The sequence below is a fragment of the Delphinus delphis genome, chromosome 16 (genome assembly GCF_949987515.2).
Source record: "Delphinus delphis chromosome 16, mDelDel1.2, whole genome shotgun sequence".
NCBI classification, from domain to species: Eukaryota; Metazoa; Chordata; class Mammalia; order Artiodactyla; family Delphinidae; genus Delphinus; species Delphinus delphis.
Window position 1 is genome coordinate 11682156 of NC_082698.1, and position 26654 is coordinate 11708809.

General features: G+C 55.4%; 1 protein-coding gene across 3 annotated transcripts in view; it reads right to left on the reverse strand.

Moving 5' to 3' along the window:
- Positions 1-784: 784 nt before the first annotated feature.
- The window catches only part of GRK5 (G protein-coupled receptor kinase 5), a 224512-nt gene continuing 198642 nt past the window's right edge, over positions 785-26654 (reverse strand). For 2 of the 3 annotated variants that reach the window (XM_060033979.1, XM_060033980.1), the window contains 10 exons: positions 23707-23770; positions 22670-22810; positions 20899-21089; positions 18160-18197; positions 16364-16453; positions 14541-14749; positions 9781-9918; positions 8827-8964; positions 8086-8217; positions 785-5323 (listed from right to left, as the gene is read on the reverse strand). In XM_060033979.1, coding sequence (XP_059889962.1) covers positions 5225-5323; positions 8086-8217; positions 8827-8964; positions 9781-9918; positions 14541-14749; positions 16364-16453; positions 18160-18197; positions 20899-21089; positions 22670-22810; positions 23707-23770 — 1240 coding nt within the window. In that variant the 3' untranslated portion in view covers positions 785-5224. Of the gene's footprint in view, positions 5324-8085; positions 8218-8826; positions 8965-9780; positions 9919-14540; positions 14750-15260; positions 15378-16363; positions 16454-18159; positions 18198-20898; positions 21090-22669; positions 22811-23706; positions 23771-26654 lie in introns of all 3 variants that reach the window. The other variant, XM_060033978.1, reaches the window with a different exon arrangement.

The window sequence follows — 26654 nt, forward strand, 5'->3', positions numbered from 1 at the left end:
CTGCCCTGACAAGGCTCAAAAGGGGTCCAAAGACAGCCAGGGCGACAGTGTCCTCCATGGCAAAGGCCTCTGTGCTGGGCATCACACGTGTCCCCCTGAATCTTCCAGGAGAACCTGCACCCCAGCAGGTGTCACCCCATTGTACACACGAAGCCACTGAGGCTCAGGGTTAAGTGGCCGCTCAAACTCACACAGATTGTCAGGAAGGGGTTGTTTGAGCCCAGAGCCCTATTCATTGTCCCACTAAGCCAGGCAGGTGAAGGCGGACTGGCCGGGTCTCGGGTCCTAGACTGGGACTCCAGGTCCTGAGGCCATCCTGCCGTGCTGGTGAGCAGTTCTAACATGTGGCTCCGTGAAGGCTGGACAGCCAGAAGAGGCCCTCTCTGTGGAGCCCACATCCGAGTTATGGCCTCTGTCAGGTAAAACCTGCCAGGTGGAGGTGCCCCCTCTGATCTGGGTGCCAGCACCCACTCAGGCCCTCTCGCCCCACTCCTGCATGGTACCTTGTGGCAGGAACACTTCCGGAGCCATCTGCTGGCTCTGCGATCAGAAGCCCATCAACCTGGAAAGGGCTCAGGTGGTCTCCTTAGACCCTGCCCCCTGGAGCTGGGCCAGGGCAGGTCGGGTGGTCAGCATGGGGGCCAGCGTTGGGTGGGGCTGAACCGTCCACCTGAGGAAAGGTTAACTCAAAGACTGAAGCAGCACGTCCTGGCATCTTGGGGGCAGCTGGCATTGGCAGAAGAAATAGAACAGCTCAGCAGAAGGGAAGAAGTGCAGCCATATATTCATTAAGGAATTTATTTCTCTTAAAAAAACAACAGTGGTTCGATCTAGATACAGCAGCACTGTGACATATCGAGGGAACACACAAAGATTCAAGAGCAGCAGGAGAACAGAAGCCGTTATCCTCAGGAATGACTCCAGAATGGAACTATTTTTACTCATCAATGTTAAAATTTCCCTGAAAAAAAAATAGAAACCTTTGGATACTAGAAGGATTATTATTTTAACACTAATTATTTTAACAGCCACTAAGCTCTTCTAATTGAGAACATTTGCTTTTGATCTGTTACAAAAATGACTTAGTGATGGACCAGGGAAAGACATCTAGATTCTTCTTTTGGGGAGTGTCTTTCCCTCCTAAGGAGAGCTAGTGTTTCAAAGGTTTTAGCCACTGTCCACAGCACAAGCCTTTAAAGTTAGACCAGACGAGGTACCTGCACCTGAGCAGGGTCTGACCCCTACACGTTGGAGCTTCAAAAGCTGGGCTGGTTGGTCCTAAAAGTAGGTACAGAAGGTGCCTAGGGGGACGAGGTGTCACCATGTGGTCTGTTGTGATCAGAAAGCGAGCTCTCTGCCGTTCGTGACTCACAGCTCTGCGCTTGGAAATGCACAAAGATTTCACACTCTTTCCATAGAAAGGCTAAAAAGTTAGGAGGTCCTACCTCAGAGTGTGGAGCTAGAGAACAGGAGACAACCAGAGGGGTTGCCCACGGATACGCAAGCACACAGCAGCCCCAGAGGAGAGCTGGGTGTCACCCCGACTGGCGTTTCCTCTTCATCTCGGGGGACTTGGTGGTCCGCAAGGCCGCTGTTCCCTTCGGCAAGGCCTGGGCTACCAGGCTCAAGGAGGCTGCAGTGCTCCCTCTGTATTGAGGTCTGGGTCAGCAGTTTGCATGAGAAAGTTAGTGGGAAAAGTTTGGGGGAAAGGACAGGGGTGTAGAAGGATAGGGAGAAGCTTCCACGGAGGGCTGGGCTCCTTGACCCCTGGCCTCTCGGAGGCCAGGCCCTCAGCGTCACCAAGGATTGCTAGATTCAAGGGCAGGCAGCCACATCTCACTTGTGCTTTCAATGCCAAGGCCACGTCCACATACGTGTCCCCAGAACTCACTGCCATTTGCCCCCGTGGGCTGCCTGGGAAGCGTGCATACCCCAGGCCACACCGCTTGCTTCCGTGCAGCATGGCCTCCAAGACTGAGCGCTCCCCTTTGTTAAGAGCAGTGCATTTCGGGAAACAAGCCCTCTTGGGGCGGCTCAAGACAGGGCAGCCCTTAGCTACTGTGCAAGTCAGCCGCCCTCGCAAGAAGCCTCGTGGTTTAAAGAACGATGTCCCCGGCCTAGAAAGATCAGAGGATGAGTTGATGTGGGAGGTGGTGCCATCCTCCGTGAAGGTGGGGTTGGGTCTTTGTGATCTTGTGGGTGATAATCATGGGAGCCGCCCAGGGGGCTTGAGAAACACTCACAGGTCATGGTGATCACGGCAGAGACCACCCCCGTCTCACTGGGGACAGCGGCTTGGCTCCGGAACAGGGGAAGCAGAGGTGCTTCTGCAAGACCCTGCGTCTCACCTCAAAGGCACGAAGTCAGAGAAGGTCCGGTGAGAAAAACGTCATGCTTGGAGGAAGAAAGTCTCTTCCGTGAAGAGTTCAAATGCAGTAAAAAGATTTAAATCCACTGGCTGCCCAAATAGGCCTCCTCCTGGACAGGTAGATGGTGGGAAGGTTTGTTTTTAAGTTAAAAAATCTTTTTAAAAATGCAGCCATAGAAAACAAGCTGGAGTAGAGGTTGGCAGCGGGGCGGTGGGTCCAGGGACAGGACCTGTGGCAACTGGGGACCCAGAGGGGAGGGGGCTGGCTTTCAGGCACTGTTCTAAATGAAGACGCCCCTTCTCTGTACAAAGCAATGGACCGAAAGGAAGAGAAGGATTGAAAAGGCCAGTGACTCTGACCCTGTACACTTTGGGGCGCTCAGGGGACAGGTGGCGAGGGTGAAGGAAGACTCCCGTTATCCTGAGAGCCACGCAAAGTCCTGTGCTTCAGTCTCTGTGCTCTCGTGATGTAGAAGCACACTGAGCAGATGTATGTTTTCTTTCTTGCTTCTTGATGATTCTCTACTGCAAACGGACAGTGCGTTGGCTTTGAGGTGTAAAGAGACTGGTTGCTCCCCACCAGTCCGTTTGGAAAGGTTTGAGTTGCTGTGAATCGGGCAAAATGAATGAAATTTCTGGACAGGAGGGTGGTGGCGTGGACTACTGCCTGTCCCAGGAAGATGACTGTCCTTTTCATTGAGGAGGGTCAGTAAGAGCTTGAGGATCTTAAAATACTGCTCAAAGAGCTTTCCACTTCCTCAGCAAACACTGAACACGGCTGTTTGTATTAATCTTGTACTCAGCTCCAGAGAGGTAACGGAAGCAGCCTCGGAGACGAGAGCTGGTCTTGAAGAAAATAATACTGCACATTAAAGGGATCTAAGGGAGGCCCAACTGTTTCTTTTCTTCTCTTTCCTTGTAAAATGACCTCAAAATGGTCAGTTGCAACGGTCAGGCCCCTGTCTAGCCTCAGGACCCAATGGCAAAGTTTGGGGAAGGAGCATGGAAATTGGGACACAGGCTGACACGCTGGCTTCTCTCTCCTCCCTAAAAGCTCAGGCTCCAAAGTTGCCTGGTCACCTAGAGAAAGTTTGGGAGGATCACATCAAAAGCCCCACCGATGGCCTAAGGCAGTGGTTCTCACACTCCAGGGTGCATCAGAATAACCTGGCGCGCTTTTTAGAGATACAGATTCCTGGGCCCTACTCCCAGGGAATCCTATTCCGTAGGTTTGGGGTGGAGCCCAGAATCTGTATTTTAACAGGAGCTGCTGCTGCAGGAAGTGCAGGGCCCACGCCGGGAGAAACCCTGGCAGCTGCCCAGTGGCTGAGACCAGGTCTGGCTGAGGGTGACCTGGCAAGCAGGGGAGCCGGGAATTCAACTGTTCACCCCGTCCCGGAGGGGAGGCAAAGGCAGCTTTGCTCCCTGTCACCTTGTGAAGGCGGCAGGGGGGAGGCTGGCCGCTCCCTGGGGCTGGACAGCCCTGCTCAAAGGGCCTGGGGGCTGCCTTTAGAGACCCTGGTCTGGCAAAGCCACCAAGTTCTCCTGGGGCTACTTGTGCCTGGAGCTTTGAGATGCCCGATGAGAGCTCGCCTCTGCTTCACCTCTCCCGGAAGGGACAGTGAGTTTTTCTTGAGCTTCTGTGGGTGGCCCGGCCTCTCCCATTTGCTTGGAGAGCCAGCCTCCTGCATCCATGCCACCTGAGCCAATGAATCTGCGGGGCCCCAGGAAGCTCTCAAGGCCCTCTGACCCCGTAAACACTCAAGGGACATGCCCAGAGATCCTGGAGAGCCACCTTCTCCTCTACAAGCCCAAGACCTCCGCTCCCTGATGTTTCTATGGGCTGTAAGCATTTGGGACTCTTGGGGTTCCATGACTACTCCTCATCGTTGCTATGCGTCTCTTAAAACTAGAATAAAACAATCCCCAAATGCAAGCCTCTTGAAAACATACTGGCTTTAGCAGTCAGAACCTACTCAGAAAGAAAGAGGCCTAGACACCCTTGAGCTGAAGACCCTCAGCTCCACGTACCGGCCGCCTTCCAGAAGGAAGAGGAGGCCAAGGCCAAAGCAACAGTGGCATTGTGTGCCCCCAAAGGAAAAGTGCACATCTTGACGGAGTTGGGCCCAGGCAACTCCATGGACCCCAACGGAAGACATCCTGGCTGGGGGTGAAGTCCCAGTCGGTCTTTGAGCATTTAATTCAGATAGTTACAAGCCAACAGAACGGTGATACCAATGCGAGGGAGGGAAAGGTTATAGAGATGGATACAATCAATCCTTTAAAGGTGAAATGGGAATCATTTTCTACATTTAATAAAAACATTTTCTCATTTGAGGCTCTGGAAGTCTTGAGTCACATTTTTTTTTTTACACCCTTCCCCGCCCGCCACCCCTCTAAAATGTCTTAAAACACATGGCTTAACAGTGGCTGCACAGAAAATATACACCCTCAAAGTCTGACTTTCATTTAAATACAAATATACAAAATGTAAACTGAAACAATAGAGAAATTTACAAAACTTTTCTTTAAAAATAATAAAGACAAAATTCAGTTCTAGTTATGACGCTGTTAAAACACGTGCAAGTTGTATCCAATTGGATTTCTATTGCAATGTTCGACAGAGACACAGCCAATCCACCTTGGCTTGAGGGCCGCCTCCGAACACAGACCTGAGTGGAAATCTCTTTGAGGAACCTGGAGGCTCCCCATCTCGGGGCTGGATGGCCTCCTTCCCCGGCTCCTGGAGGGCTCCCCCGCCTGCCCGCCAGGGCGGAAGCTCCACCGGTCACAAGTCCGCTTCTAAGGAGGAGGGTCTAGGCTGGTCCCACCATGGGCTTCAGGCCAGAGCTGCAGCTAGCTGCTTCCGGTGGAGTTTGAACTGACATGGTTTGAATTTATGTGATGGTTAAAACTGGTCTTGGAACTGGCTGAACTCTTGGAATTGTTCTGATGCTGGGAGGGGGGTGAGCAGGGAGGAGAGAAAGAGGGAGAGAGAAGGTCAGTCATCGCAGAGTCGAGCCCTGGGGACCTTGCATCACAGGGGCCTCTGAATCTGAACTGGAGGGGAGCTCAGCTGACCGGCTCCCCGCCTTGCTTTCTGCGGCCTTCTGTTCTCCCCCTGCAGACCCAGGTCCGGAGGCCACCCCTTGGGGCAGAGGGCTTTACCTGATTAACAGACGCCCAAGGAAGAGAGGAGGTGGTCCCTCCTATACTATCTATCTACATGGTTAGGCCTGCAGGCCCAGAGTTAGGCTGCCGGGTTCGAATCCTAAATCCGCCACTTCTTAGCTGAGTGACCTTGAGAAAGTGTCTGACTCCCTCGGTGCCTGGCCCGTGATGTGGGTTAGGAGCCACTTCTGCGCAGGGCTGTTGGGAGACGGAAACAAGGCTGTGTGTGCGAAGGGCTCTAGCAGGTGCCCGGCTTGGGAACCACAAGCTGCTCGCCCTCAGTATCCCTGGCACCCTCTTGGCACCCCCGTGGGCGCGGGCCCCTCACGTTGCAGAAGAGAGCCGGCGTGTCTGCTCCCCTGGTGGCAGTCGTGGTGCCAGGCACTGTGCTGAGGTCACTGTCCTCCACCTCACTCACCCTGGGCAGCCGGCATCTCCATCCTGATTTTTCATGTGGGCAAACAGAGGCTGGGGTGGGGGTTGGGTTCAATACGCTGCCACCCAACCGAGAAGGGTCAGGGCTGGATTTGAACCTGGGCCGTGAGCTTCCACAGCAAACGCTTGTCCCAGGATCCCGGGCCGTCCTGGGGGGGTTCGGCCACTTCGGGGGTGGAGGTCATTTCTTTCTGGAACTTCAATTTTACTTAATGGAAGCATTTGAAAATTTTATATATATATATATATATATATATATATATATATATATATACACACACACACATACACACACACACACATATATATATATATATATAATATATATATATTTTTTGCGGTACGCAGGCCTCTCACTGTTGTGGCCTCTCCCGTTGTGGAGCACAGGCTCCGGACACTCAGGCTCAGCGGCTATGGCTCACGGGCCCAGCCGCTCCGCGGCATGTGGGATCTTCCCGGACCGGGGCACGAACCCGTGTCCCCTGCATCGGCAGGCAGACTCTCAACCACTGCGCCACCAGGGAAGCCCAAAAATTATATTTTTATAGTAGATGGATATGAGTATATTATGGAATAGGAGGTGAAACTCACATGAAGTTTTTAGATAAAACCGCAAACTCAGGCCTCAGTCTGCATTTTCTCTCAGTGTGCCTGACCCGTGCTGCCCGCCCTGTTACCCCAGATCCTCCGCAAGGAGGATCACTGGCTGTGTGACCTTGAGCAAGTTCCTTAACTCCTCTCAGCCTCAGTTTCCTCATCTGTGAAATGGGCTAATGGGAGCACATCCTGGGCTCACACTTCACTAAGATGCCCCAAAGGAGGGATGCAGTTTTGCTTGCTGATGCATCTTAAGTCCTCAGGTAACAGTCTAGCGTGGAGTAGATGCTCAATACATATTGGTGGAATGAATAGTTGAATGAAGGCCTGGGGTTTTGTGAAGATTAAATAAGAGACGCCTTCAAAAAGCACCCAGCACAGTGCCTGGCCCACAGTGGAGTGCCACGAACAGCCACCTCTTCCCTGTTATGTAAGCAGGAGGGAGCTGGGATGCCCGGGGCCTGGGTACAGAGCTGCTGCTACTCCCTTGGGGGGAGGAGGAAAGTAAGGAACCAGGGGCCTCCCAGGCCTCAGGATGGGGCCCTGCCTTCTTGAAGGGCCAGGCCAGGAGGCGGCACTATTGTGGCCATCTTCTTGGTGGCAGGGATGAGGTTAGGGGTCTCTCACTCTAGAAAGCCTGCCGGGTCCTTCCTGGGACATTTCTCCCATGTGGCCCACAGCAACCCTTGATCCAGGGACAGGCTCTGAGGGAAGAATACCTTTTCCTGAGGGCCAAAGTCTCCTCTGGCTGCCAGCTGCAGGGCACAGCATCAAACTACGGGAGCCATGAGGTTCTTTGGGGATCACCTCTCCAGCACCAGATCCCCCTGTTCTTTGTCAAATCTTTACCTACATAACTTGCGTCGTCTTTACAATGGCTCTTGACTAGGGGCGTTTTGTCCCCAGGGCCATTAGGCAGCATCTGGAGACATTTTTTTTGGGGGGGTGGTGGTACGCGGGCCTCTCACTGTTGTGGCCTCTCCCGTTGCGGAGCACAGGCTCTGGACGCGCAGGCTCGGTGGCCATGGCTCACGGGCCCAGCCGATCCATGGCATGTGGGATCTTCCCGGACCGGGGCACGAACCCGTGTCCCCTGCAGCGGCAGGCGGACTCTCAACCACCGCGCCACCAGGGAAGTCCTGGAGACATTTTTGATTGACACACGGCAGTGGGTGCTACTGCCATCTACTGGGCGGAGGCTAGGGATGCTGCTAAGGTCCCTCAACGCATAAGTCCCCGCGACAATGAATTAACCCAAAGCATCAGCAGCACCGAGGCTGAGGAACCCTGATGACCGGTTAACTTTGGGCTGGCCCTGCCCCTTCTGCTCTGGGGACCCCATCAGCCAGTGGGTCTCAAGGCACTTCAGACAGGCTGCCTCTCCCTTCCAGGCTGCTGCTGCCCCCAGTCTCCCCAGCCTGCAAGCTGGTCTCAGTTGTCTGGAAGGCTAAGACCTGGGGGTTCCCAGAGCTGAGGCCAGGACAGCAGGGTTGAGGTGGGAGTGAGGGTCTCACCTGACGCTTGAAGAGCCTCTGGAGCAGCCCTTTCTTTGGCGGTTCCGGAGGGTGGCTTCTGTTCAGGTCCGGCGAGAGGGTACCGTTAGGTCCAAACACATTCAGTTCCTTAAAGCACTCTGTTTCGATCATCTGGAGAAGCGGTCAGAACACGGGTGGTGTCAGGGGCTGCGCTGGTCATCTTGGGTGGACAGGAATCCCAGCAGCCCAGCCCTGGGTGACACTGCCCCGAGCCCGGTCCTGCCAGGCTCTCCGCCCGCCCTCCATCTCACAGGGCAGAGAGCCAGGCAGCAAGGCCCACCCACCGCCTCTCCCTGACGGCCCTGCAAGCCGCCCTCTCCAAGAAGACAGTAGCCGGCCACAGAGGGCAGCAGCAGGGAAGCGCTCATCTCCCAGCCACGGGACTCACCCCCAGCTCCTCCTCTACCCCAGCGCTCCGGACCCTCCCCCTTCCAGCGCTGCAGGCCCACTGCCCCATCACTGCCATCTCACTCGAACCAGCTCGAACTTGCCCCACCTCCAGCCCCCCCGTGCCTCCACTGCTGCCCCATTTCTCTTGTTTCCCAGCCACGCTTCTCCAGAGAGCCATCGAGACAGGCCTCCTCTTCCCGCCCAGCCAGCTCCTGACCCAGCACCACACCACGCCCCAGTCTGCCCACAGGGACGCCCACCCAGCTGTCCCTCTTCTGCCCTTGTTGCACCCTCCCCTCAGGGTGAAGCTGAGGGCCCCGCCGTGCTCACCTCGCTTTGCCAAGGGATGGGTACGGAGCCCGTGGAGAACTTGGAGTAGAAGTCGTCGTCTGTGTGGTCCAGGTTGACGCCCTTCACGGTGGAGAACTGCTCGATGTCCAGCACGTCCTTGCAGTACACGGCCCGGGGCTGGGAGGGCAGGGCGCTGGTCACCAGGAGCCCTGCCTGTGGCTCTGGTGGCCCCCAGCCAGGCCCGGATGGTTTTGATGGAGAGCAGCGGGGGTCTCCCAGGGCCACCCCCGCTCCGGGAACCCGGGCTGCCCTTCGCTCAGAGGGGCCAAGGCGCCCCCAGCTGGGGTGACGAGAGCTCAGGGCCCCTTCCTGCCATCACTGCCCCGCACAGTATGCAACGGGGCGATGTCCCAGGAGGACCTCCCTGGCCCTTCTCGCATCGGAGGCCAGTCAGGGGTGGTAGGTCAGCACACAGGCTCGGCAGCCACACAGACCTGGGCTGGGGTCCCAGCGGTGTTAGGTGCTTTGTTAAAGTTACATATCCCCTGGAGGCCTCAGTTTCCTCACCTGCAAAATGGGGCAGTCGAGGCACCAGGCCACGGGGCTGTCGTCAGTGCTGCTATGGCCCCGGCGCCGTAACCATAGTGATCTCTCTCATCTCACTCATCCACCAAACATGCTCTGGGGCAGCCGTGCGGGGACTCACAGAGACAAACCCGCGCCCTGCCCTCTGGGGATTCGAGGTCAGTGGGGGAGGCCTCCCAGGGGCTCTGGGAGCCTGGGATTCTGGAGACGAGGACTTCATAGAGGTGATGATGCCAGGGTGGGTACAGAGAGACCCCCAGACCGGGCGACACCCTGCTACTGGAAGACGGGGGCCACCCCTTGCCCACAGGTCTCAGCCTCTGACCTGGGGCCCAGCACAGGTGTTTAGTGAAGTCGAAGGTCATAAATCAATGCACAGGCTCAGTCTAGGCTGGGGAGGCTACTTACATCTGGAATGAAGGGAGGGTCCAACATCCCGGCTTCTAAGCGCTTGAAATTCATGTTCCTGAAGAAGGGGTGTCTCTTGACCTCTGCTGCCCCTTCCTCCTGGCAGCCCAGCCTCTGCTTTGCGTCTTTGGTGAGCAGCTGTGACAGGAGAGCCCCATGAGGACTTGCCTGGGGGGCTTTTCCTCCTGCCCAGAGGCCCGAGGGGCAGAGGGGCTTCGGAGAGCTTGTGGTCACCTCCCTTTCACACGAGTGTCCCTGAGCCCTCCCGAACGTCCCTCCTGTCTCCTCCGCAGTGCCTGCGCCACCCCAGGTACCCAGCGGACACTGCCTGCTCAGGCCTCGATTCAGGGTGGCCTCCTGAGCCACAGTGTGCTTGGTGGTCCCATGTTCCCAGCATGCTCAGATGCCTGGAACCCCCAGGAGAGCAGGAATCCTGTCTGCTTCTCCAACCCAGCATGCACTAATGTTTGTTGAATTGGTGTTAACTCTTCTGCTCCAGGTAAGCTACAAAGGGCAAGGGCTGGTCAGTGGGTTCTTTCATTCATTTACTCCGTTCATAAGTACATTGTAGACTTGTACCCAGTAGGTCCCGAGAGAGGATGCTAAGGGTCTGGCCTCAGGAAATTCATGTTCAGAGGACCCATCAAGGCAATGCAGATATGACACCATGGTGGCAGAGGAACAAGAACTGGCTGCCAGCTGAGGCATCGGGAGGTGTCCTGGGGAAGGGGCATCTGCGACAGGCTTTCAAAGGTGGGAGCAGGCATCGGAGGGACCTGTGGCATCATGAGCAGGGCGGCAGGGACACTCAGGGCGTGTTTGGGGAACACCTGTCTTTGAGTCTGAGTGAAGGATGAGGGAGGTGGGTCGGGGGAAGGGGACTGGTTGGGGAGAGTGACGGACGGTCCTGAAGGGCAGGTCCAGAGGTAGGATTTTAATACAGGTGTAGTGGGGAGACAAGGATGGTTGGGGTAGAGGACTGTCCTCATCACAACCAAAAGGCAGGATGGTTAATAGGAGAGGAAGGGGCTGCAGGAGCAGAGACAGCTGGACGGGAGGAAGGTGTGAATGAAAGAGAGGAAGGGGGGAAGGGGAGGGGCAGACCCCGGCTGAAGATGGGGCAGGGCTGCCACGTGACCGCAGGGCATCAGTCCCTCCCCACAGTCCCAGTGTCCCCACCCCACTGAGCACTGCACCATATATGCAGCTGGAATCTACTGTCTGCTTTGACACTAAAATCAAAGTGGGTGGTCTGCACCTTGGAGGGAGTCCAGCCCTTTCCTTTACCAATACCCTGGTGCCCTCTGCATGTGTTCATTTAATACACATTTATGGCTGCCCTGAGAGCCAGCGGGCAGGGGGGGCCTCCTGGGGCCCAGAGTCTGGAGGGGAGGCTTGCTGGGACTGCCCACCCCCCAAAACTAAGGAATGAAAGGTGGCAGTGGGGCAAGCACCAGGTCACAGCCTTGAAGGGACTAAGCCGTGAGATGGCCACTCACAATGTCACCCTTCGGTCCACCGACCACCCAAGAGTGTTTTGCCCAGTGGGCTGGTGGCTCGGAGCCTCAGCTGCTCTTCTCCTGGGGCTTTGCTCTGCTCTGAGTAATCCCAAGAGGCTGCAGACCCCGAAGCCTGCAGGGGCTGGCCAGACAGATGGCACAAGTGAGAGCAATAAGGTGAGGGGTGGGCTGGGCTGGGCGGGCCGTGCCAGGATGCCCGTCAGCTCCTGCCAGGCAGGGATGCTGACCAGTGTCCAGGGCTTCTGCTTTTTTTGAGAAGCCAGAAAATCCAGGTTTTTACGTGAATTTGCCCCATTTAAAAATCTTGGCAAGTAACCCACTATTCACCTCTCTCTAAGACACTATGCAGGCTGAAATAAACACCCATCTACATGCTGCCTGTCTGCAACCTGGGCATCAGGTAGAGAGTTTACACATGTAATATCAGTATAAACCAGAAGTGAGAGGGAGAGATGGTGTGAGCTGAGGTGGATGGGGCAGGCAGAGAGGGCTTCCTGGAGGAGGAAGACTAGCAATGGGCTGGAAGGACTGGTGAGACTGAGAGGGCTACAGGGCCAGTGGGGAAGAACCAGTGCTGGGACTCAGCAGGGGCCTGAGAAAGGTGGGGGCTGAGGTCTGGGCCTAGGTACGACTGGACCCAGGGGACAAGGCAATGAGATACATGCATTTCTGGACACCAGGGGCAGTGAAGAGGGTCTTGTGGCTGCCAAGATGGAATGAGGGACAGAATCTGGGGGCCAGGGACCAGCTTCCTTGCTGTTTGTAGAGAGACCTTCCTTGGCAGGTGGGGCTGGAGCTGCTCCGGGCCTCCATGGTCTCCTTACGGTCAGGCCCTGCTGTGTCCTGAGCTGGTGTCCCTTGGTGGTGGCAGCCTGGCTGCCAGACCAGATGGGCTGTGGTTAAGGGCTCAGAAGAAGCCCAAGACCAGAATTCCAAGACCCCAGGGTAAGGAGGCAGAGGAAGGCCAGAGAGCTCCAAAGGTTCTTCTAGCTGAGAGAGACAGGGGACCTTGGTTTGACATGTACACCTACGGACCCAGGTCTGCCTGGAGCCCCAGGCTCAGATGCCACCTTTCCTTCAGTGGCCACCAGGGGACAGCAGAGGAACAGCAGTGCCCCCGGTCCTGGGGCCCCAAAGCCGGGCGCCAAAGCCGATGACTGTGGGCAGGGAGGGGGCGCTCTGTGCCTCTCTGTCCTCTCAGCACATCCCATGCTGCTGCTGGGCGTTTCTCAAGACCTGCTTCTCTGAATTCCCTGACCTGGGACATTTGGTGATGCTGTGACCTCCCTCTTCCCTTGTCCAGTTAGCTCCCTCTGGACAGATACCTGACTGTGACATAACCAAGTATCCTTGGCACCCCCCAGCCCCCGGCTGTCAATCATCCCTAGGACCCCACATTTCCACGTACCTGCCCTTTGCTGCCCTGCTCCTCTTGCCCCCCGACCCCAGCTCTGGCTGCCGTGACTACCTGTTTTCTCGGAGGTCCCGCAGCTACAGGCTGGCCCAGGCCTGTGGTCCGGGCGTGTGTTTGCTTGTGTACACACCTCCCTCCCTGTCTCTCACACATGCCAATGGCAGATCTACGGTTCCTCTTCCTTTGGAAGTGGTCAGATGGCAGCTCTAGCCCAAATCCTTCTTCCCATGCCTCTGTGACGTCAGACCGAGGCTGGTAAGAGGAAGCGGTCAGGCAGCAGGCGGACGGCTCCAGGAGGGTGGCCTTCTGGGGGTGGGAACTATGCCAGATGGTTTCTGGGCCCCTAGCAGTGCAGCCTCAGGTTTTCTAGAAGCAGAAACTCTGCTACTTTTCATCAGCTCTCCGGGCCTGCCCTTCTCTGCACGCTAGCCTGGTTTACGCCCATGATTCAGATCTGAGGGTCCGCCGGCCTGTCCGCTGCTCCAGGCGCAGCGTGCTGCAGGGAGAGGAAGGGGATCTGTGGATCCCCAGTGCCCAGAGCCAAGCGCTCAGGCCCCTCCTGTCCCCGAGTGGCTGGTATAAGAGGGCAGCTGCCTGCAGGGAGGTGCTAGCACAGCTGGGCTAGCACCAGAGGGAGGAGGGCCCTGGGGGGCACAGGTGGGCCTTGGGAGCCTACGAGCCAGGCAGGAGAGGAAGCGGGCCCACCTGGGCCGAGAGGAAGGGCCGCGGTCCAGGGGCGGACTCTCTCCAGCTCCACTTTTTTTTTTTTTTGCGGTACGTGGGCCTCTCACTGTTGTGGCCTCTCCCGTCGCGGAGCACAGGCTCCGGACGCGCAGGCTCAGCGGCCATGGCTCACGGGCCCAGCCGCTCCACGGCATGTGGGATCTGCCCGGACCGGGGCATGAATCCGTGTCCCCTGCATCGGCAGGCGGACTCTCAACCACTGCGCCACCAGGGAAGCCCCCACCTTTTTTTTTCTTTAAGACTTTTTTTTGAGGTGGACCATTTCTGAAGTCTTCATTGAATTTGCTACAACATTGTTTCTGTTTCATGTTTTGGTTTTCTGGCCGCGAGGCATGTGGGATCCTAGCTCCCCGACCAGGGATCGAACCCGCACCCCCTGCATTGGCAGGCAAAGTCTTAACCACTGGACCGCCAGGGAAGTCCCCCAGCTCCACTTTTGATGGCTCCTGTCACTCCTTCCTCTATCTGGCTTCCAGCCCCCCAGTCTGGCCCCATCCACCCAGCCTGTCTAAAGGTCATTCCCCGAGTGCGCCCTGCCTGTGGCCGGGTCAAGTTCACTATCCATGCAGGGCCCCAGCAAGTGTGACCAACATTCCATATAGTGGGTGGAAAACTCGAGTATAAGATGTTCGAAGACTGAAACTATCCCCACCCACCACCTGCAGCCCCTGGCCTCAAGCCAGCAGCCAGGGTTCCAGAGCTGGAGAGACAGCAGGAGGCCCAAGGTCAAGGGTAGGGGCTGCCTGGATCCCTCTGTGTCTTGGGGGTGAGCCAGGATCAGCCCCTTTCTCCCCATGCTGGCTTCCCCCACAGAGCTGGACGTGAGGGTGTCTCCCATTGTCACGCAGCCCCCTCCCTTATCACAGAGCCGCCCTGCTCCACCCCAGGCTTCCTCCTGGAAGCCTTCACCGCCCGCCCCAGTCCACAGCCTGCTCCTCCAGCCTGGTGGCTTCATCGCCCACACCCTAGCGTGCCCCGACCCTGTCCCCTTCAGCCCATTTGCTGTTCTCGGCTAAGGGCCGGGAGGGGAGCCAGCACTGGACACCAGACCCGGGGCAGCGTCTGGCTCACCGGGAGCTCACCATTTTGCAGATGCACTTGGCCTCCTCGGAGAACTTGTGCGAATATACCTCCTCGGTCTCCAGGACCCGGCGGTCCACCTCCTCCCTCTTCACCTTCTCCTTGCGGCCGCGGAAGGGCGACTGGCCCTCGATCATCTCGTAGATGAGGCAGCCCAGACCCCAGTAGTCGGGGCTCAGGCCGTACCTCTGGTTGTTCAGGACCTCTGGAGCTGGGGGCAGAGCAGGGAAGCGAGGAGAGGTGAGAGACATCTGGTGGCAGGTCAGAGCCCGGGCAGACGGGGCCAGGACTGCGATGTCAATGGGGCCTCGGGACGTCCTGCAGCCAGGAGTGATGCTGCTGCTCACAGAAGGCCTGGAGCTTGATGGCTCAGACCTCTTCCCTCTGCCAACCCTGGCCCACCAACTGCTGTAAATACCACCGCTTCCTGGGAGCCTGCCCTGGTTGCTCTTTGCTGTGCTCCCAGGACTCTGACTGTGGCTTCAGAAGCCTGACCACAGTGGATGGAAACAACCTGTTCCCTTGATGTCTCCCCCACTAGACCGTGAGCCACCTTATTCCCTGCTGCGCCCGGTGACAGGTACGACGCCTGACACACAGTAGGTGCTGCACACATATTTGTTACAATGAATGGTGTGTCCACCCGAAGTAAAATGATTTTAAATTTAGCTGGAATTCAAATAGCTTCTCTAACATTTTGATTAAATGAATTATAGATTCACCATAGAAATGCAAAAAAGATAGTTTCAGGTCATCAGGCAGGCCACGTTCATCCAGGGAGGCAAATGCATCCACACATGTGCTGGTATGCACACAACACCATGTGCTGTGCAGACACTCTGTGAAAGAGGAGAAGACGCAGACGCACAGGCAGACACACACAAAGGTGCACAGATGGACCTATCTATCCATCACCCATCTATCATGCATCCACCCATTTACCTATCCACCCATCCATCCATCTATCCACCCATTTATTAATCCATCCATCCACCCATCATCCATCTGTCATCTATCTATCTATCTATCTATCTATTTATCTATCTACCTGTCATCTGTCCATCCATCCCTCAGCATTCACATGGGTAAACATACCCCCAACATACACACAGATATACACCCCAGAGGTCCTCCAATGTCGTGCAACCTGAAAAGGACCCTCGAGCACCAGAGACCAAGTCTAGAACCCTAAGCATGTGTCACTGGCAACAGCCCGGTAGAGGAAAACAAGGTTCCCACACCCCCAGAGCTTTCAGGAGTCCTCTACCTCCTGGTGTGAGTGGGCTTATGAGTGGGAGGTGTGCAGAAGGAAGCCCAGGGAATATCCCTTATTGGCAGGAGCATTCCAGGGGTCGGTGTAGCTCTGGAGCTCTTCCCCGTAGCTCCCGGGATGATGGTCTCAGAGAAGCCTCAGGGGATGCAGCGCAGGGAGCCCGAGGCTGGTCTCTCCTTAGAATGGTACTTGTGACACAGTAGGTGGGGTGCTCCTCTCCTTTCTGGACCCTTCCTAATGATCTCCCCCCTCTCGAGGTCACCCTGAAAGGCTGTCTGCCAACTCAGCAGACCCCTACTCCACCCACTCCCAGGCAGCGCTGTTTGTCAGCTTTGCCACTGACCTTGGGAGGGGCTTGCCCTCCCAAGAGATGTAGCTGGGGCTAGGGGTGGGAGCTGCAGAGCTCAGTGAAGTCAAGTTGCGCCCTGGTGCCCCAATGCTCCCCGAACCCTGGCTAAGACCTCCCACCTCCCAGCATGACTACTTCTAGTTGCACAAAGAGGCCAGTGGCTCTGAGGGTGGGGCTTGGTGAGAGGCCGCGCCTACACTTACCCATGTAGCCGACAGTGCCCACCCGGCCGCGGATCAGGTCTCCCTCCGGGATCTTCACAGCTAGGCCCAGGTCCGAGATCCTAATGTGGCCTGAGGGAGGACAATAGAGTCAATAGGTCCCTGGGATGGTCATGTGGACATCTGGTCTACCCTGGGCAGGGCCCCAGACTTGCCATGGGCCCCTGGCATTTCATCTGTCCTAGAAAGAGTGGTACCGAACCTGCCATGGCAGGGTGACTGCAGACCCTTGGGAGAGTCCAGGTGTCAGAGGACAGGGGTAAAGTATTACTTTTTCGGAGAAAAACTTAACGATGAAAAGGATGCCTGGATTTGGTTAGACGATTGCAGACCTGCCTCATAAAATGCCCTAATGGGCTTCTTGGAAGGCTGATGTCACAAAGTTCAAAATGCCTTGGCCTGATTCTGGGATTGCTTCATGGGAAAATGTAAGAGCCTCCTGACATTTTGCAACAATTTGCTTAAGGGGAAAAATCATGAAGCAATTTGGGAAGCAACTCCCTGTGCTGCCTTGTTGGTCTCTGGGGGTTGTTTTCTCCCTTTGGAGACACTGCCACCCAGGCTTAGCAGAGACTGTGGGGAGGCATTGGAGCTCCTGGACCAGGACCGACCCCCAAAGGCAGAGACAACATGGTGCTGAGAGCTCACCTCAGTGCTGTCTCTCCTAGTGGCCCAGCTGGCAGAGTCGTGGCCTCATCTGACCCTGCAGGGAGGAACACTACCCTCCTTCCCAGCCTGGACCTCAGCAACGCCCAATGCCAGAGACCCCGCTAGGCTGCAGCTGAGTGGATTCCCCTGGCTCAGTGGCCCTTGACAAAGGCAGGAACGGTAGGGGGCAGGGGAGAGAGCACACAGATTCCAGCCACTGGGCAACAAATCAGTGGTGGGCACAGTTCTGGAACCAGCAAGACCCCCTGCGGGCACTGGGCGCATCCAAAGAGGGGCGGTGGGCCCTGAGCCCACGACAGTATCACACGACAGTATCACAATCAAACCTCTTCGCTTGGCCACGAACAACCTCCCTCCCTCCCTCCCTCTCTCTCTCCCATCAGCCTGGGGCTGCCTGACGTCTGGGGCGTGCTGGCAGGGAGAACTGGTTTCTGGTCTCAACTCCCCACTGATATTGCTGGGTGAGTGACCCTGGCAGGCTGGCTCCTCTGAGCCTCAATCTTATCATCTGTAAAATGGGCACAGGGGTGTCGGCCCTGCCCCCTCTGTAGAGATGAGAAGATCTAGTTAGATAGAAGATGTGACAACCCCTTCCCAGGCATGAGAGGCTGAAGAGTCATGAGGGGCTGCTGTGGTGGCTCCTGTTATCCGTGCGTGTGCGCAAACACACAAGAAAATCACAAGGTGACAGACAAGTAATAACGCCCAACACATTTATAGCTGGCTACAGTTGATAAAACAACTTCTCCTCAAGCTATCTTGTCAGAACCTCACCACCACCCTCCACCGTCTGAAGCAGGCAGGGCAGGACCCACTGTTTCTATTTCACAAACAAGGAAGATGAGGCGCAGGGAAGCTGGGTGAGAGTTAAGTACCGGCCCAGAGTCTCTGGAATTCTCGACTCCTCACTCACTGCTCGCTCTCTCCCTCTCCTCCCTCTCGGCTGCTTCTTTACCGGGTGGGAGCTCTGTCCGTGCCCTCTGCCCTCCCGTGGACCCCGGGTCAGTGTCTCTGAGTCTCCGCTGGGGGAACCCCTGCTCCCTTTGGGTTGCGACGCTCACCTCAGCTGCAGAGCAGGAGAAGGATCCCCGGGCCGCTGCCTGACTTACCGTAATCGTCTAACAGGATATTTTCAGGTTTCAAATCTCTGAAAGGGAAAGATCACCAGCAAGTGAGTGTGGCTGTTCTGGGAGGCAAGGGCACACCAGCATCTGGGTGGATCCCCTTGGGCCAAGCCGGCCTGTGTGTTTCCTTCCCGACTCTGGGCTCAGGGGGTCTGGTCTCTCTCTGGGTCAAGACAATCTTGTGCTAACCTCTCTCCCTCCAGGAATTTAAAACAAATGCTGCTTTTTGCCATAGGTGCCTTCCTGACCCTGGAGAGTGACTGAAAAGGAAGTTAGGCAAAGGCTAGTCCTGGCACCTGTCCACACACTGATGGCCCCAGGGCTAAGAACACTTCTGGCTGGAGTGGTGACAGACTCCTCCAGGCCTGAGAAGACCCTGAGGTCTCAGGATGCCTTGAAGGCAGAGCAGGGTCTGGGAATGAAAGCAGAGAAGTTATTGAGGACAAAGAACCAGCCGCAGAATTGGGACAGAGGATTGTAAGGGAGAGAACGGTAACCTCCAGGACAAACACCCCCTTTGGGAGGGGGCCCCCAGGAGCCTGGCACATCTCCCAACTCCAGCTGAGCCACAGCCTGGGAGAGAGCACCGCCAGAAGGCACGGCTGTAGACGCAGCCGCCTCCTCCTGTCCCTAACGTCTCTCTTCTCTTTGATGAAATGATCGTGCTCATGTGAAAGGGAACCTCTCCACTCCCACTGGGGGGGAGGGAGGCAGCAGAAGTGTCTGTTTTTATTTTATTAATTAATTAATTAATTAATTTTTGGCCACATTGGGTCTTCATTGTGCTGCGCGCAGGCTTTCTCTAGTTGCAGCGAGTGGGGGCTACTCTTCGTTGCGGTGCGCGGGCCACTCATTGCAGTGGCTTCTCTTGTTGTGGAGCACGGGCTCTAGAGCGCAGGCTCAGTAGCTGTGGTGCACGGGCTTAGTTGCTCCGCGGCATGTGGGATCTTCCCGGACCAGGGCTCGAACCCGTGTCCCCTGCATTGGCAGGTGGATTCTTAACCATTGCGCCACCAGGGAAGCCCTGGTTTTATTAATAAAAGGTTTTCTCCACGAGTTAAAGAATAACAGGATAGTGTGTGCAACTCAGTTAAGCCATCGGGCAGATGATACATGGCATCTAGATCGAGGATTCGGTTCTCAACCAACTGGCTTTGTTCATCAAATGGGAGGGCAGCTCTCCTCATGGGGAGCAGTTCCTGTGCCCAAATCCAGTGGTGCAGCGTCACAAAGTGATAACTGGTGTTTGCATGTAGTTATTTATTATGACATACTTCTGTTGCTGTTGTTAACTTGCATGCTTTTGGTGTGTTAACCATTCCAAATAGGGGCAGGAGTCATCACTGCAATTAATCAGCCCCCACCGACCACCGGGTTGGAAAGACAGCTGGCTAGTGGGCACAAACCCACACCCCCAGAGAGGCTCTGGCAAGTGGTCGGGGCCGGGGAGGCACCATGGTTCCCTTCCTCCATAGAAGAAGGGCTAGAATTTGGAGGGATGACTTTTTTCTTTTTTTAAGAGAAAAGCAATCAAGTGGAGGATTCTTTTTTCAACCCTCAGGGAACATTTTCTGACTCTCTTCCCACTTGAATGAAAACAAAACAAAAGCATAAACTGGGAGATGGTGTGGGGGGAAGGGCACGTCATCAAGACCATTCCTCTTGCTTTCAAAACCTTCTCGGGCTCCCAAGATAATCTCCGACAAGAGCCCCATGGCAAAGGTCTTCAAACTGGGGTGTGTGTCCCCAGCGGCTGGGGGGCGGGGGTCCCCCACGTGCTGGTGGCTTCAGTTGACAGAAGGAGAGCAGGTTCCTCCCCACTCCTAAATGTGACTATGGCTCTGGAGCCAGTCACCATAGATCCCAATTAGAGGTGGGATCTAGTAATAATAATTATAAGGTCAACTCAACAGAATATATTATCTTAACACTTAGAGCCTTATGGTCAAAGGAAATTTTAAAAAAATCTTACATATATCCACATATTTCAGAGTGGAATGCTAATCGATAACTTTTATGCAAAAAAAATATTACATTATAATAACTATTCTGTCGGGGTGGAGGGGAGTAGAGAAGAAAATGATAGAAAACTCCTCACCGTTAAGGAGTTTTCATGCGCTTTTTTAGCTGCACGATGGTGGAAATCAATTTGCTACAGCAATCGGATTCCACTGGATACCTTTAGAAATGTGATGTCACTTTAGCTCCATTTCAAAATATCAATATTAGCCACTCTTTTAACATATGATGGACAATTTCAGATGTCTACGTAAAATGTATGAGGGCACACAGATTTTCAAAATTCTGAGAGGAGGTCTGTGAGGAGAGTCTGAGGGCCACCGTGCACAGAACCTGGACACCTGGTCCTAAAAAGCTGGATGGTGTGGGAGGGAACGGGGTCCATTCTGATGCCTGCCGCGGTGGTGATCCTACTAAAGTCTTCCTGGGGTTCGTTCCGGATCAGGCCACCAGGCTCCACTGAGCTTCGCAGGCGCTGGTTGGGAAGGGAACAGTGGCCCAACCTCATCAACTCTTGACGGAACCCTTGCCCTCCCTCCCTTACTCGGTTCCTGGGCAGGAGCCTGACTCAAGGGCAATGCCTGGGCCTCGACTCCCAGGGTGGGGTCGAGCGTCCAGTCCAGGGCATGGAAGGGTCAGCCTCACCTGCTCAGACTCAGATGGGGGGACCGGGGTTGCGGGGCGCTGGGAGGGGAGCCCGCTCACCTGTAGACGATGTTCTCACGGTGGAGGTCTTCCAGGCCGCACAGGATCTCTGCCGCATAGAACAGGGCACGCTCCTCCTCGAAGCCCGGGTTCCCCATGTTGTAGATGTGGAACTTCAGGTCCCCCCCGTTCATGATGGTCAGTACCAAGCACAGCGCATCCTTGGTCTCGTAGGCGTAGGCCAGGTTGACCTGGGAGCACAAGACAGCCCTGCGGTGGGGTTCCGGGGACCCTCTGACCACGTCCACTCCTCCTCCCGGGCCTTGAAGCTGGGCGGGAGGGCTAGGGTGCAGGAGCTGCAGCAGCTTCACGCCACCCCCTGCGCCCTGACAGCCTCCTGGTGCCCCTGCTGCTGCCCCTCCATCAGATTCATTGGTTCTAGGTGAGGGGGCAAAGCTGGAAGGGGCAGGCCAGCACCTTTCCGGGGTCCCAACAGGACGGTGTCTGCATTTTTACGTCACAAAAGCATGCGTGTGCATCAGGTGGTTAAAACTTCTGCCCCCTTTGGGTATCACCTCATAAAGCCCAGCCCACTCTGGGGGATGACAGCAGCACCACGTGGATGGCGTGGCCCGCCCTCACGCAGAGCTGGTGGGAGTGAAACTGGGGGCCGTGCACACACCCTCTGACACAGCAATTCCTCCACTAGGAGTCCATCCCACGGACACCCTCACAGAAATATGCCAAGGGGATGCTGAAGGATGGACACGGTAGCCTTATTTGTTGCGGTGGCTTCAAAACCAGGAACAACTTCTATCGTGGGGACGGGCTGCACAGGTCGTGGCCTAGCTCTTCCCTGTGCATCTGGGGAACGGTGCACAGCTTTAAAAAAGAGGTGCAAAAAAAAAAAAAAAAAAAGAGGTGCAGCTGTTGGTCTGTTGTAGGAAAAGCTCTACAATTTAAGGGGGAAAACACTGCAGCCTAAGATTTGTAGTAAGATCGCGTTGGCTAAAAGTAATAAAATCTGTACATGAATCAAGCACGTCTGGAATGGTTACTTAGAGAGGGAGGCTTTTATGTTTACTTTGCGCCCATCTGTGCTGTTTGACTTTTTACCGGAGCATATATTATTTTTTATAATAACAAGTGGCAGTGACACTGAGAGCTGGCCAAATACCCAAGTCCTCCTCCACATTTCCCAGCCTCCCCTGCGGTCGGCTGGTCCCTGGCCATGACCGGTTCTGGCTGAGGACTGTGGGTGGAAGTGAGGGGTGTCACTGCAGCCGAGGCAGTGCAGAGCCCCCAGCACTCACGCTCCACACTCCCGGGAAGGGTGCGGCTGGAAGATGAAGGAAGGTGGTCTGATCTGATGGGATTTGGGGTGAGAAAAAGGACAGCCGTTGCCATTTTCAGCTACTTCAAGTTGGGGTTGATTTGTTACCGCAGCAGAGCCTAGCCTGGATGCAGTAACACACGAATATAAACCAGATGGGCCTCTCTAGGATCCTGACACTTCGGTCTCCTGTGATGAAACCAGCCTACAGGGGTCTGTGGAAACAAAGCTCCTTGGCTGGGCCCCGCGTGGGCCTCTTTCGTCCACGGAGGCGCTCAGAGAAGCCTGGTCTCACGCCCAGAGGGGAGCCAGGCTAGCTTGGTGACCACTGTCAGCCCCAACTGACCCCCAGGTGCCTCGTGATGGAGAGAGTGTCGGGCTCCTTTCTGCAGCCCCCCCCCTGCATCCCATGCCCTGGGGGATGGGGACCTGTCACACTTAAGGGACAGAAGTCCCAGTCACCAGGAGGGGGCCTGTCCCTGGGGCCCTGACACTCACCACAAACCGACTGTTGACCTTCTCCAGGATCTGCTTCTCATTCAGCGCCATGGACTCCCCTTTCCGCTTTTTGATCCTCTTCTTCTCCAGGCGCTTGCAGGCATACATTTTACCCGTGGCCCGAACCTGGCAGGCACAGACCTGAGGGGCAAGAAAGAAGCCAAGGGCACATGGCACGTGAAACAGGGCCAGTGTGAAGCTCCCTCAAGGCCAGGATGCTGTGTCTCTGGGGCTTGGAGGATGCCTGGCCGTGGACCCACTGCTCCCAGGGCCCTGCCCTTGAGATCTGGCTTTGGCGGCACCTTAGGCAGATCCTAGCCCTTGAGGTGCAGAATCAGCCACTTACACCAATGCTTAGACGGCTGGCTGAGGCCTAAAGAACCGTTCCTCTCTCAGGGGCAACTAGATCTGCTCTGTCCCAAGCTTCCAGCCAGATGTAGCCATTGATAACTGGGGACTTGCAAGCACCAGCTGCTGGTAGGAGAGGCTTGTTTCGGGGGGGAGTGATGGGAGACCCCTGCGAACCCTGACTGTATAATTCAGAGGAATGGAAACCAGGGCATTTGGGTCTGGTCTTAGTTCTGCCCCTATTCAGCTGTGCGACCTTGCCTGGGTCACCTAACCATTGTGAACTTCAGCTTTCCTCATCTCTAAAGTGGGAATAACAAGGCTTGGGAAGATCAGATTAAGTACAACAGCGCATACTAACAGCATGGTGTGGCCAGGATGCTTCAGCCCCTCACGCCCTCCCTTCTCCCTCCAAACACAATCAAGAGGGCCCGTTTCTCCTCTCCAGACGTGACTCCTGCCTGAGGCTGGCTCCAGCTCAGCTGCCCTGCCACACACACCCTCCTTCCTCACCTCAGACACAGCAGACCTTCTCAAGGCCCGGGCCTCACCCTCCTTCTCCATCGGGGGCGCATGACCAAGCCATTCGCTCGGAAGCCATGCTTAGAACACTTCAGGCCAAGCCCGAAGGGACAGAAAAGGTGACCAGAGTCCAGAAACTTTTCATGAATACGTGGATATTCACTTACCTCCCCAAAGCCCCCTTTTCCTAGTACTCGGTACTGCCTGAAAGTGTTTTTGGTTACCGGTTGCCTGGAAAAAAGCAAAAATCCAACATGGGACTTGTAGTATTAAGATGCAGAATCCAGAAGAAACAGACAAGGGCAGCATTGAAAAGAGCCAGCGCCAGGCACCAACGGCCAGACCAGGCCCCGGGGACCCCTGGAACCATCACTGCAGACGGGACCCTCGAGGACTTGCTCTGGGGCTGGGGCCGGGTGTTCAAATCCCAGGCTGCCGCCCTCAGGACTGCACTGGGAGGGAAGAGCTGAGCGGAGGCTGCTTCACCACACTTTCCCTGTGGTTCCCCTCTCTCTCCCAAATGCAAATCATGAGGCTAAACTCAGGAGGAAGCTGTGTCCTCAGTGCAGGGAGAGGGGAGGGGGCCAGGAGCCACAGAGGCTTGGTGTCCCACGGAGGCCACAAAGGAAACCGCAGCCCTCCCTCCCACACCTGCAGGCAGGACGGCAGGAGGGCAGGACGGCTGCACCTCCCGTCCTGGGGCGCCCGAGCTATTCCTTCCTGCAGACTTGCCCGGGGAAGACCCAGAGACTGCTGGTCCCCAGGTCCAGTCTGGTTACTCTCTCACGGCAGTTCCCAGGCTTCCCGCCACCGAGGGCGCTGTGCTATATGTAACCCCCCTGAGCCCCAGAACACGGGAAGATCCTGTCTGCCAAAAGCCGTATTTATGACTAATCTTTTTGTGTCTCCCGACTCCCATTTTAATTAGCCAAAGCCATTCTTTAAAAAATATTTATTTATTTATTTTTGGCTGCGTTGGGTCTTCACTGCTGCACACGGGCTTTCTCTAGTTGCGGCGAGCAGGGGGCTACTCTTCGTTGCGGTGCGCGGGCTTCTCTCGTTGCAGAGCATGGGCTCTAGGCGCATGGGCTTCAGTAGTTGTGGCACGCAGGCTCAGTAGTTGTGGCACGTGGGCTCAGTAGTTGTGGCTCGCGGGCTCTAGATTGCAGGCTCAGTAGTTATGGCGTATGGGCTTAGTTGTTCCGCCGCATGTGGGATCTTTCCCGACCAGGGCTCGAACCCATGTCCCCTGCATTGGCAGGCAGATTCTCAACCACTGCGCCACCAGGGAAGTCCCACCAAAGCCATTTATAATGTCTCATGAGACAAGCCTCTGATCGGGAGCCAAGGATGGGACTTGTGGGGTAAATAAGTAAATGGCCATTTAGTTGCAGCAAAGGACTCCACCTTGCAGACAGTGTGTGCTTTTTCATCACTGGTCTGTTTGGCTAAGGAAAATCAGGTTTTCCCCCTCTTCTTTTCGGCTTTAGTGAGGTATAATTGACAAAGAGTGTACAACTTGATGTTTTGATATATGTATACATTGTGAAATGATTACCCAATCAAGCTAATTAACGTTCTGTCACCTCACAAAATTAACATTCCCCCCTCCCTCCCTTTTTTCCGTACTTTCTTCCTTCCTTCCAAGAACAGTCAAGATCTACCCACTTAGCAAATTTTAAGTAAATAATACAGTACCGTTAACTACTGTCCCCATGTTGTAAAGGAGATCCCCAGAACTTATTCATCTTGCATAACTGAAACCTTGTGCCCTGGACCAACATCTCCCATTTCTCCAAGCCCTCCCCACCCCTGACAGCCACCACTCTGCTCTCTACTTCTATGGTCTGAATATCTTAGATCCCGCATGTAAGTGAGGTCACGCAGTGCTCGTTTTCTGTGTCTGGCTTATTTCACTTTAGCACAACGACCTCCAGGTCCATCCACGTTGTCATAAATGGCAGGACTTCCTTCTTTTTTAGGCTGAGTAATGGTCCATTTATAAACGTTAAATATTTTACTCCTACATTCATTGCAGAATTATTCACAATAGCCAAGACATGGAAACAAAATGTTCATCAGTTGATTCATGGATAAGAACAAGCAGCTTTTACGACGTTAAAATTGGTTCTTGGCTCTCTAGGACTATTTTTTTGTGTGTGTGGTACGCGGGCCTCTCACTGTTGTGGCCTCTCCTGTTGCGGAGCACAGGTTCCAGACACGCAGGGTCAGCGGCCATGGCTCACAGGCCTAGCTGCTCTGCGGCATGTGGGATCTTCCCGGACCGGGGCACGAACCCATGTCCCCTGCATCGGCAGGAGGACTCTCACCCACTGCTCCACCGGGGAAGCCCCTCTAGGACTATTTTTGAGCATGCCCCAACCCCACCCCAAGAGTCTTAACCAGGGCGGGGATTGGTGTGAGACTGGATTGGGCCAAAGAACTGGTTTTACTCGAGAAAGAGCAGTGAGCTTTTGGTCGCCCAGCAGCTGTTGAATGAATCTTCCATGGAAACTCTTCTCGCTGCTGGATCCTGAAGAGGATTTGGGATTCACCAGAAATCACAGCTTCGGCACCACTCTGTTCTCTTAGGACAGCCCTGAAACCTCCGGAGCACTCCCTGGCACGCCTGTCTCGAATTCATGTGCTGTGGCTCACTCTCTCTTCTCCGGTGTTTCTTTAGGAAGCGGGGCCCAGGCTGTCCCTGGGCAGAACTCCCCCTTGCTCTGCATCTTACACATGAGTAGCCGGCCTAGAGCAAACCTGCCATGCGCCTGCATCTGCCATGTGGCCCTGGGAAGCGTTTCTTCCAGCTGCCCTCGAAACCACATGAAGGCGTCCAGGCCTAACAGTTTACGATACGCGGAGAACAAACAGTCGGTCGACATTACCGCAGAGCTCCTCTGCTGGGGGAAATGAGTGTAATACAATTTCCGAGGAATTTCTTGGTTAACCTTGGGAGGGAAAAAAAATCCCTTTAATATTTCAACAGTACAGCACCAACAGGCCATGATCCTTTTAGCAAGAAAAAAAAGGGAGTGGGGGGAAGGCGGGGTGCTGTCAGTCATTTAGGGCATTTCTAGGCCAGGGTCCTGCCCTGCTGGCTTCAACATCT